Source organism: Phasianus colchicus, chromosome 5 (genome assembly GCF_987193195.1).
Source record: "Phasianus colchicus chromosome 5, bPhaCol1.hap1.1, whole genome shotgun sequence".
Classification (NCBI taxonomy): domain Eukaryota; kingdom Metazoa; phylum Chordata; class Aves; order Galliformes; family Phasianidae; genus Phasianus; species Phasianus colchicus.
In genome coordinates this window covers 51,921,117-51,932,964 of record NC_143440.1, presented here as the reverse complement: position 1 = coordinate 51,932,964, position 11,848 = coordinate 51,921,117, and the positions used below count along the sequence as shown (strand labels likewise).

General features: G+C 41.1%; 1 protein-coding gene across 1 annotated transcript in view; it reads right to left on the bottom strand.

The window, feature by feature from the left end:
- Positions 1-7,081: 7,081 nt before the first annotated feature.
- The window catches only part of ASPG (asparaginase), a 46,262-nt gene continuing 41,495 nt past the window's right edge, over positions 7,082-11,848 (bottom strand). Inside the window, exons 14-16 of the mRNA XM_031592911.2 lie at positions 9,551-9,650; positions 9,180-9,239; positions 7,082-7,492 (exon numbers count right to left, since the gene is read on the bottom strand). Coding sequence (XP_031448771.1) covers positions 7,451-7,492; positions 9,180-9,239; positions 9,551-9,650 — 202 coding nt within the window. The 3' untranslated portion in view covers positions 7,082-7,450. The remainder of the gene's footprint in view (positions 7,493-9,179; positions 9,240-9,550; positions 9,651-11,848) is intronic.

The window sequence follows — 11,848 nt, the reverse complement described above, 5'->3', positions numbered from 1 at the left end:
TACTTGAGTTGACTCAAACTCATTTGCCAATATAGCAGCCCACTATGTGTCACATGTAAGCATAATAACAGCTTAATAGTAACCTGCTTTGAGATAATAAGCACCTTGAGAGAGAGCCTAATGCTTCCTCATGAATGGGAAGTATTTTCATATTATTGCCTAAATAACAATAAGTCATTTAAAGAGAAAGAAGATGGGTTGGGATGTTTTCTTCAACCAAGAACTTTTAGAAAGATTGTTGGGGGTTGCCATTCAGTACTGAAATTGATAAAGACATGCTAGAAATTAAAATATGGATAACAGTGAAGAATTCACCATTTTAAGCACAAAATTTTGATTAATCTCAAAATTACCAGTTTAGTGGGAGAGGGGTTTGGAGGTCACATGCTCTGTCTAAACAGCTCATCTTCCCTGGGCACTCCAGAGGCCATGTATCAGTTTGGTGTGTAATACTGCACATCACCATTTTCCTTGCTCTGATTAAATGTATTGTTCATTCCATTCAAGCAGCTAAATCTGTAAATTATGGAGTACAAATTAATGTACTCTCTCCTTCTTAGGGTGAATTTTTCAAGTCATGCTTTGTCTGTATGCAGTAGCACAACAGTTAACAGTGAGTAAGTAATAGTAGACATTTTCCATTTCCTATTTCACATTTTTTTGTATTGTTAAACATGTCAGTTCTTTAAATAACCAGTCCAGAGTAAGGCAACACCAGAACTTGGTGCACTCACAGGCTTTATAGGGGTACAATTAGCTGTACAGCAGCAATTTTAAAACAAACAAAATTAAGCCAACAAAAAAAGGGTGAACGGCAGTCCTTGTGCTGCAGAGATGGTTTGTGAGCTGTCAAGTGGATGAGCCCCACGGGATGAGTCAACTTCTTCATCAAGAGATTGATACTGGGGAGAACTTCCAACTTTATCATAGAAGCTCTAAAAAACGTCAGGAAGAGCATGTTACAAACGATGAGGGAGTACTTCTGTAGTCATACTGTGTTCTGACTTTCCACTGGAAGCTTTGGATCCGCAGCAGTACATTTACCACGTACCCAAGCTATTAAGATGACACTTGAAAATTAATGTATAAGAATTGGAATCCGCTGAGTCCTGTTTTGAAATCAACTCTGGATACATAATCTCTGTAGTATTTTTACCAAAATTCAGAAAGTTTGGACTGGGCTTTCAAAAAATGCCAGCCAACATTCACAGGATGGCAGCATGAACTTCTGGTGCATTGGCCACTCTTCCCCACGTTGTGTGATTTGCAGATAGTTTTTCAGAGTTGATAGAACGATATGATCTGCTCCATAAAGCCATGAAATAGGAAATCATTACTCATGATTTGACCACTGATATTTCTCAAAGTGTTTGCTGGTTCAGACCATTGAAGATGGGGAGTCAGGGTGGTATAAAATAGTATGGTAATTTTTAGCAGCTTGTCATACTTCTGGTTTTATGTCCTTGAATGCAGAATTTTCCAAACAACAGTGGTAAATGGTGACATAGCTGTGGGCAAAGAGCTCAGTCAAAGTGGTCAAGTAAATAATGTGCCTTATTTGACATCCCATTCTGTCGGTCAGCAAAGATGACATGCACTCATCTTGGCCTTGAAGCCCTGGATCTCTGCTGGATTCAGCAGAGATCTCTGCAGGATCCTTACCTCGAAGGTGCTGAGGACATCGTTATCACCCAAACTGACCCTTCAGCAGGAATCAGATGTTCCACAGAAAGAATTTACTGCACCCAAACCCCACTTTTACTGGGCTCTGGTCACAAAGATCCTCAGCAGTACATATCTAGAAAAGAAGTTGAACACCCTAAAAGACACAAGTATAATTTTTCCTGTGCCATTAGAGAATCTCTCCAGCACAACAGCTTCTAATGCATGATGGGATTAATTTCTGTCTCTGTCCTAATTGTCCTTATCTCTCTGTAAAATATTGTCATTATGATTCCTCCTTCTCTATCCTGACAGTCTTCTCTTTGCTATGCATGACCATTGCTTCTGAATTGCCAGGACTGACATTCCTCTTATGTGCTAATAATTTGTTAAATAATTTGAAATCAGGGTGTAGAAATAACCACGTTACAAGAACAAACATTATTGTAATTCCTTTTATTCCCTTTCTTATCACCCTTTACTGCATGGAGTCTCACCTAATTTCACTTGCAAAGTCTTAAAAGCAGGGTCTGTGGCAGCTGAACAACACACACTGGAACCTAACAGGATCTGGGACAGTGGCACACGCACTGTACACTTACACATGTAATTAGTGGGACTAATTTGCACTCAGAAATGCTGCATATACAACTTAGCAGGCAGCTCTGGCATTCTTCTGGGCAAGAAAGTTAGACAGGGCTCCCGTTTTGACACCTAGAAGGCACGAGGAGGGCCTGTGGAATACGGTGTCTTGAGAGAACAGTTATTTGTTGTGGTGGCATTGATTCAGAGACTAATCTCTTGGCCTCTTCCTCGCTGTGCCATGTGCCACGCATCAGCTTGCTGCTGGAACTGGGCTGAGCTGCGGGACTCTGCGGGCTGGCACCTGCCCAGGGCTTGGCTGCCACTTCCCTCTGAGCACAGCATCCCGGTTGCGAGGGAGGTGCTGCTGCCGAAGACAACAGTGGGAGAGCACAAGATCTGCCCAGCTGAGCAAGTCTCAACCAGCCGGTGTCGGCAGGGTTGGGCGAGGGGAAAGGGACACTGCCTCTTCCTCACCACCTGGGCCAGCAATGAGTCGTGCTCCCCATTCATTTTATTTGCTTCTCTTACGTCTGCAGGAGGTTTGATCAGATGTCAGTGTAGATTTGGACATTGAGTACCAAAGTCTTTGACCGTGGGATTTATATCAACTCTCCCAACTCAAGACAAATGGAGGAGAGCTGTTTTGTGCAGTTTACAGAAGACACTGCATTTTGCTGCTATGAATCAGGGTACTTTTCTCAGCTGTGCTTTTTGAGATGCAGGCTTCTGCCTCTTCCCATTCAGCTGATCACAGGTAAACAAATGTACGTATAATTAAGTTTCTGCAGTAATTTTCAAGTAGACACTTTGCACAAATAATAAATCTAGTAGTAGCAGGTTTTATTCTGACTCATGGACTATCTAAGATGGCAACATCTGAGTCCAACAGATTCATTTGTATGGTTCAGTGGGGAATTTTAAATATCTTCTAAGCTTTCTACATTAGTAGCTGTTCCAAAAGAGTCACTAAAATTAAAGTGTCATTAAAGCTGCAGAAGAACCATGGAAAGTCTAGTCTTAATGATTTTACTGCTAATACAGCCCGCCCGGAAGAGACACAAACATGTCAGACATCACAGTGCCTGTGATGACATACACTCCTCACATTTGATCAGTTTTTCATAATTTGTTTTCACTTATCATAAAATTATTTCAGGTTTATAGTGATCTAACAAATTACAATGGTGGACATTAAAAGCACTTCATTTCATACACTGTTGTGTAGGCCCTACACAGGGATCAGCATAAGTGCCTGGAGAAAGGGGATTACACCTATAGCTGAATATGATTTTGCTAGAGGACCATTACTGCTTAGTTTAAGTGGAACCAAGCAAAATTTGGTTTCTGTGCACAGGGGATACATTTCTCTCATTTGTCATTTCACTATTTAAACCCATCTTAAAAATGGATAAATCTGCTGATATCAGAATCTTTTTGTGTAGAATCCCCATAGATTATAATGTTCAGACAACTACAAAAGTCTGCTTTAAGGAAGTTAAAGGCTTTAGTTTCAGATAAGGGATTTCAATGTCACTCACTGCTGAACACCAGAATCACTGCATGAGACATCTGAGATGTGCTGTTGCACAGTAATTCTAAGTAAAGATGTGCAGAAGTGGAGTTTTTAGGAACTGAAGAAGAATGAGCAGATACTGACGCCTTTGTGAACAGCTGATGGCTTTCAGCAAGTACTGATCAGACACAGCTAGTCAATCTGTCAGTTGGTCAGCCAAAACAACACGCAATGAGAGCAAGCACATGCTGATTTTGCAGATAATTAAGAATACCCTTCCACTGCTGAAGTTTTATAAGAGAATCTCCAAAAAGAAGCTTAATGTTTTCAGACATCGTTAAAAAAGAAAGTGGTGGCATTCAGGAAAGGAAAGCTGTAACTCAAATCAGGAACTCAGACATATTAATTGTGCAAATCCCTTCTTTTTACAGTGTTAGAGAAGTGCTGACATAGCCCAAGCAGTCGCTATCCCTTGGCAGTATTTGCTGGATCATTAGGAAAAAGAAACAAAGTGGAAGCTGGGTGTTGTCTGCCAAGTGAAGAAAGCTTTAAAATTGATGCAATGTTTGACTTTTACATGAGGCATTCACAGCGTCTCCTCCATGGAAGAGGAGGAGAGGCAGCAGAGGTTCACCACCAGTGTTCGTTTCAGGAGCATCACTTCAAAGCCCCAGCACCAGAAACAAATCCAACATGAGCAGCAGATTACTGCTGTCATTTTCTCACAGAAATGAACACGTCATTTTTATGTTCTGTTAAACATTAAAAACTGATACTGAAAAACATTGTGAGCTCTTCTGTGCCAAAAGACTCCAGAATGATCAGCTTCTGCCATGCTATTCCACTGTGTACAAAGTATCAAGCTGGGATCTACAAATGATCCTTGAATTGTGTGTTTGATCTAGCAGATGGATATAGACATGAAAGGGTTTAAGGGCATCATGGCTGACTGGAGGAGAAGTCGTTAGAGAAGTTAGGAGAGGACCAGCAGCTAGTCCTGGGCAATAGAATGGGCATGTTAGTGTTAGCATGGCTCTGTACAGCTGCTTAACCCACAGAGCTTTACCAAGCAGACAACTGCTGGATAAGAAAGAAGAGTGCATTTGATCTTTCAGTGATGACCTGAAGGGGAAAAATTAGGATGCTTCAAAAGCTTAAGCTGCCCCAAGAATACTTAGCATATTTTAACTCATGAATGACACCTAGCTGCTTACAGGAACTGGAACAAATAGGTAGGAACAAATTGGTACAATTTTCATTCCTTACTAATATTAAGATTTTGCTTTTAACCACTAACTATGTAAAGCTGAAGTGTTGCTTACACAAATAGATTCATCACAAGACTCAGAATTATCACAGAGACTACAATTATGATTACTAAATCTACTACACAAAGCAAAGGGCATAACAGACAAACCAGACAAATAGAGCATCTTGAAAGCGTTACTGAATTCTGCCCCCAACAGAATCAAGAGCTGAAGTTTCTGAGTGGACTGGGTGACCACTGCAACTTCTGTGATCACAGTACCCTATACAAAGTTTATCTTAAAACCTGATGACTGCTACAGTTCTTGAGTGAAATTTTGACTTACGTTAAAAAGATTCAGTTCTCTCTCGGATGTTAAATGTGCATTCATGCATTTGCCATTAGCACTTTTTTAGATATCAGTCTATTTATAGGGCAGATCGTATCTAAAAAGTTGCAGGAATACTATCTTATGCGAGGTAACGCATTAATGGCACACGTACTTTTGTAAAGGTTTGTCAGAAATAACCTAATACCTCTTTATTCTTGCTGTGAACATGGCCCAGAACACTTCTTTTTAGCTTTACAAGCTTCTAACAATCTTATTGGATCCCATTTCTAAACGTTACCCTTAGTGTCTTGCTATGCCAGCACACACACACAAAATGGTTGTCTGTTTCCTTCCCTCCGTTTCAGTTTTACTGTTGAGACTTACTGTTTCAGTAATTTAGACCAAGAAAACAACAACAGCAACAAAACACCAAAGTTTTCTACTTTAGGCAGATGTTAGAAATATAAGAACATGATAGTTTAGAATGTTTTCTGTAATCAATTCTTACTGAAAGGCATAAGGATGCTTCTGTGTATGTTGCAGTCAGCTATCCTGGGACAGAGAGCAAGTGCTGCTATAGATATGTCATTGCATCTGAGAATCTGTTTTTTATTATTTATTTTAATCCCAAGGAAGTCACTTACAGAGAAGTTTATCAAGGGATTTCCTACTTCAGTGCACCTCCTTTTAGACAAGAGTTCAGATACTAGGTCTAAACTACGGGGAAGGGAGTCTCTGTACACTTTTTCTCCTAATTGCAGAAATTTGCACAAACATGGCTTTGTTACAGACATTCCATCTGTGTTACAGATAAGAAATCGAATTTGAGGTATGATTTTTGAAGCTTATCTTAGATCTCATTTACTTAATTCAATATTAGTTTTATTGAATCTGAAGCATATTTATTGCTATATAGCATCAATTGTTTAATAACAAGGTAGCACAGTTGTAGCATTTGAGGTGCACTACTTTTCACATTAAAATATTGTGCTTTTTTATTTTCTCACAGTGCACTCACGGTTGCCCTGTTTTAGGGGGATCTGATATGCAACATACCTTGGGAACCTTTTAATGCCAGCCAGCTCAGCAAGTCATCCATGCAGCTCTTCTCCATGGTAAGAATAGCTGTGGGAAGGTTGAACAGCATAAAGAGGAAAAAGAAACAACTATCTGCACTTCAAAGATTCCCTTCAGATGAAATAGATATAAAATCCACATAGATTACTGCAGCAGCTGTAAGGTGAAATTAAAAGTTGCCATTGCCAATATATGCATTTGCCTGGAGTATTGTCTGTGTTTACATATTCTGGGATGGACATAGCTGGAAAGGGATATATCACTTTTGTTTTTTTCCTTTAGACTGAAGGTGTTGTGACTTTAAACATAGGGTTTATTAACACCAAGATCGCATTTCCAGTCCAAAGAATTCAGTGTCCAGCATGTAGCAATCTTGATTATATTCCGGTCAGGATGTGGTAGAGATGCTATTAGAAACAAAACAACTAGTTCACTCAGACAGTCCCACAAACATGCTTTATGGCATCTGCATCCTACTCATTTCAAGTGAGGCTTTACAGTGACACACTGGTGAAGATTAGTACACAACTGCAGGCAGATGCCCACGGCTGATTCAATTGTTTGCACTGACACTCACAATTGCTGTAATTGCAGCTGAAGTGATACAAGCCATTGCAAAAATCAGACAAAGTGAAATCAACATTGTTCCACAGAGATTTTATTAGTTGAAACACAGAAATGTACAATCCACTGTTTTCTCTTGGAACGAGTTCACCACGGCATTTCCTTTTGCCATGCCTGCAATACTGTCTTCGGTGATTAAATAAAAGAAGATTCAAAAGGTCTCCTTAAAAACAGAGCTTGTGCAGTAAGGACAATACATTCCAGCCTCACTTGTTCACAAAACTTTCCTTAAAAAAAAAGTGATTAAAACATAAAGCAGCATATTGTTTTTAGAAAATCAGTGGAAGCTGAATGTGTTCCTAAGTAAAGAATATTTCTAAGTCATTTTTTTAGTTTTCCTGCATGCTCCATGTGCAGCTTCTGTTGTTTCTTTCCTTTCTTCTCCCCATAATCACTGAACACCACTAATACTTCAGAGCTGGTATTTCTGAGAGGAGTGACCATCTTCTGCAGCCTATGGATGAAGAGAGAAATGGATGTTTAACAGTTGGCAGTATCCAAAACCTTCTTGGGAACAGATTACCATGCAGCCTGTCAAGCAAGTTCTCATGCATCACTGATGACTTCCTTGAGATCGCCTGCACTGCTGGTGGCAGAGACCAAAGGAGCTGAGATATCCAACTAGGAGCTGAAGATTTAACACATTCATTCCCCATTCGCAAACTAATAGTGGCCTTTGCAGACAAATTTCACTGCAAATGGAAATAAAGTTAACGTTTTCATTCTGACACTGGAAAGCTTCCATTCAAAAGCTTGAGACTGTGACTGCATCTAATCCTACTCTAACAGCTTAAAAGAAATAAAACATCAAAACTTTACAGGAAAGGAAAAAAAAAAAAGCCTGATTCTGTCTCATGTTCTCATCTGGACCACAACTATTTTTTAAATACAATTACCCACCTATATACATGAGTTCACTCGCATTGATCAAATGGGACGCGGAAGAAGCAAGGTAGCCATGACTGCAACCAAACCTTTAACTAAATTTCACGTTCATTTGATTAAATAAAGGACATCATCTCCTCCCAGTAATTAAATTGGTATTAGACTTGCCAATATATTGGAGAAGAGATATCTAAATCCACAACATATTACATCAGAAAGGAGTTCAGAGAAATGAAAGGCAAGTTTTTAAATGTCTCCAGTTACAGCACAGCACTGAGGATGGTCAAAAGCCCAGACAAGTTCACTACAGAGAGACATGTCAAATCTGATGCTTTGAACACGGGACTCACACCCTTCTCACAAGCATTCAGCCAGGAGAACACACCTCGTACATTAGCAGCACAAAAGAGATTCATGCCGGGAGTCAGAGACAGCCATGAAGCCATATATATAAATCAGAGGGGCCACAGCACTGCCCAGTCCTGTGCTCTGGGTGGTAGAGCCCTGTGCAGAAAGGGAGCCTTCCACACTCTGCTGTGTAGCTACCTTCTGCCTATTGAGAATCTGCCTATTTTTCTGCAGTGCTTGACTTTATTACCCAAAATCTTCCAGAGTTCAGGGAGTGTTTTGACAACACTCTCAGACACAGGGTTTGGTTTTTCACGGCCCTGTATGGAGACAGGAGTTGCACTTCACCCTCATGTGCCCCTTCCAACTCTAGATATTCTGTAATGCTAAGATGGGCTAGTGTAAGGTGCTCTGTGAAAAAGCCAGATGGAGAGCACATCTGCAAATGCTGCAGGTACCAAGCACTGTTCCCTGAGTGGGAGGCTGCGATCACACTGTGGCTGTGCTGGAGATGCTCCCACGCTGTGGGCACAGCACCCTGGAAAAACAGGCCTGGCAGGGTGACCAAGGGAAGGAACTTCCTCTCTAAAGCAGACAAGACAGAGGGATAATTTACAGTTGAAGGCCAGGAGAATCAGATACTGCTGCCCTCAACAGATTTATTGTAATAGCATTTAGGTACCCAACCAAATTGTGAGCCACACTGTAGAACATGCTGTAAAAAATCACTTACTGATTCAGGCTAAAAGAGGAATAAACATTAGTTCCATTCTATAAACCAAGGCAGGGATAGCAACTGAGCCCAGTGCTCAAATGTGAGATAAGGCTTAAATACAAAGTCCTCCTTCATACGAGCATATACTGACCCATATATTTCAGAAACCAGGCCCCTGAAATCTGAGTCTTACCTTCTTTTGTTGCTTCTGCCTGAGGAAGTCAAGAACCTCCTTATGCCCTGTAGCCTTTGCCTGTGAGTAGAAACATGAATAAATCCTGCCATCCTGTGCACCAGGACATGCAAATACTTTCTTGTGGGAAGAAAGAATATGTTACCACAATATAATTAAAATCCAATTTAAATTTTAATTCCTCTGAGATAGATGAGAAAGTTTTGGCTCCAACAATCTATTACTTTAGGACAGCACCAGACTTGAGTTCACAACATACAGCAATCCAGTTTATAGCTCCAGAGCAGCACTTACTTTTCCCAAACTCGTATTAGCTGACAGCACCCACAGAGTTAGAGCACTGCATGCAGTATGGCCATGTGCACACTTACTACTTGTAGGGCGTTCCTGCCATCATAACCAGTTTGCTCCAGGTCTGCACCAGCCAGGTACCAGGCGTACAGCCCATCCACATCACCTTTAGCTGCAAGACTGGAAAAAACAAATACGTTGGTTCTGAGTCTTTCAGTCTATTTCACTGTGCTCTTGTGTGCTGCCCATGAGCTCCACGAGCAACTGCTGAACCAGAGCAGGTTCAATATGGCTGCAGGACAGAGACGTAAGGAAAGAACACTATTACAACAGCTTTGAATAGCTGAGCAAGCAACACAGCTTGATGAATCAGTTCCTTAAATTAATAAGGCTGTGCTATAAGTACTTACAACAGGCTAGTTTCACACAGTGGGTGTGACTATGACCAAGGGGGAAAAAAAAGTCATTCAGTTTCATATTTCACAACACAGTATTTATCTCATGAAATGAGTTGGAGGGAGGGCAATGGCTGTATCAAGGTGCAGCTGAATAAGTGAGGGAACAAGCAGATGTGTTCGCAATCAGTCTGCCCCATTTGAAACCACTGAGAAAACCCCTTCATAAGTTTGCACACTACCAGAAGTTAAAACAGCATATTTACGTGTTATCCTTTGGACAGCCAGCTATGTTTTTTTGAGTTAAGGTAATTTGTAAGATTTAAATGGGTAGCATGCAAAAAAAAAATAAAGTAAAAAAATCCTCTGTTGAAGAGGATTTCTATCTGTCGTGCATAACAAGCAACAGTAAAGGTCAACGTTAATCTTATAGAAATTAGTGAAAAGTAAGAGAATTAACGTTTTCTGAGCAATGTATGCCAGAATGTTTCTTTGCACATCTTCTGGGGGTCTCACCTGTAGTTCCTAAGGTTCCTTTTTAACTTGTTTTTTGTAAAGAAGGATTCACAGTCTGCATGTGCACAGAGCACGCCTGTCCCTATCAACTCTGCAGGCTGAGCTGTGAGCACAGCTGAGAGGGCTGCCTCTGCATTTCTAAGGATAAGAACACACCAGGCCACGGAACAGAGAGCAGCTCCTTGCTGCATGCTGGGACTGTCTGAGCACAGCTCCCTGATAACCATCAGATGAGGCTGTAGCTCATTAAGAGGGGGAAACCCCCAGTCCTATTAAGTTCAACATTCGCTGCCTGAAATGCTGCTTGCTGTGGAGGAACGGCAGCGATGGGCTCTGGAATGATGAATGGAGAGCAGGGTGTGCAGGAAGATGCAAGGGGCAGTCAGTCAGGTAAGCCTATGGAAGAAAGCCTGAAAGCAAGTCTGAAACTTTCAGTTCTCTGCTAGACCAAAATCACCTCTGATGTTGATTAAATCTCTTAAGTACCTGAAAAAATGTTTTCAGGGGAGTGGAAGCCTCTAATTGCAGCAGCCTGAGGAGAAAGGCAGAGAGAGGCTTTTGCTCACAGCAGTCCCAGAAGCTGTGCAGGAAAAGAGAGTGAAGAGGATCTCCATATTCCTCTTGCAACCCTGCCAGCCCCAGGGCAGGGCTGAGGCCCACAGCTGGGACTTGGGGAGACAGGGATGTGGCAGTGGGGTCTGACATCATGAAGAAAAGATCAGTAGCCATTAATTACCATTGCTGTTACAAAAAGGGCCTCTCAGAAAACAGAATGAAATAGAGGAAGCAGAGGCAGCCTAACAGGAAACTCAGTGGGAAGCCCTCAAGGAAACTGTAGGAAAAAGTAAGCTTTAGTAAAGAAGTGTTAGCAAATCAGAGAAGAAGTTGCTTAGCAGCTGCTTCAGAACACAATAATTACTGTTTACAAAGACTTGCTGTTGACACTGAGATGTCCCAGAACGAAGGAATGAACAAACCAAAAGCTGAGCAAGTGAGCTATACTCAAACACTTGGCCTCAGAATGTCACTGCAAAGTGGAAACCACTCTGGACAAAGTCAAGAACGTTCAGAACTATTACTAACACAGGGCAATTCAGCTTCATCACTGTAAGCAGCAAACTGCACTTAGAAATGCCTAATTAGCACCTTTTCAGAAAGAGCAGTTCAACTCACAGTACCACAGGTCAACAGCAGGAAGTGGTCTCTTTGGGTGATACTAGAGCAATCCAAACACAGAGAAGTATCTTCAATTTTGCAGCATTTACTGATCAAGGTAAAAATGTATTTTCTGAAGACTGCAACCAGAGAACAAAATACAGCGGAGTTTGCTACAGAATTCAGATACAGCTCTGAACAGAAGATACTGGTCATTCACTAAGTTGATTATAATCAAGGACACCATGAAACATTTTCTCCAACTCCAGATCTCCATAGCCAAGCCAGTGTACTACATAGAATCAAACATAT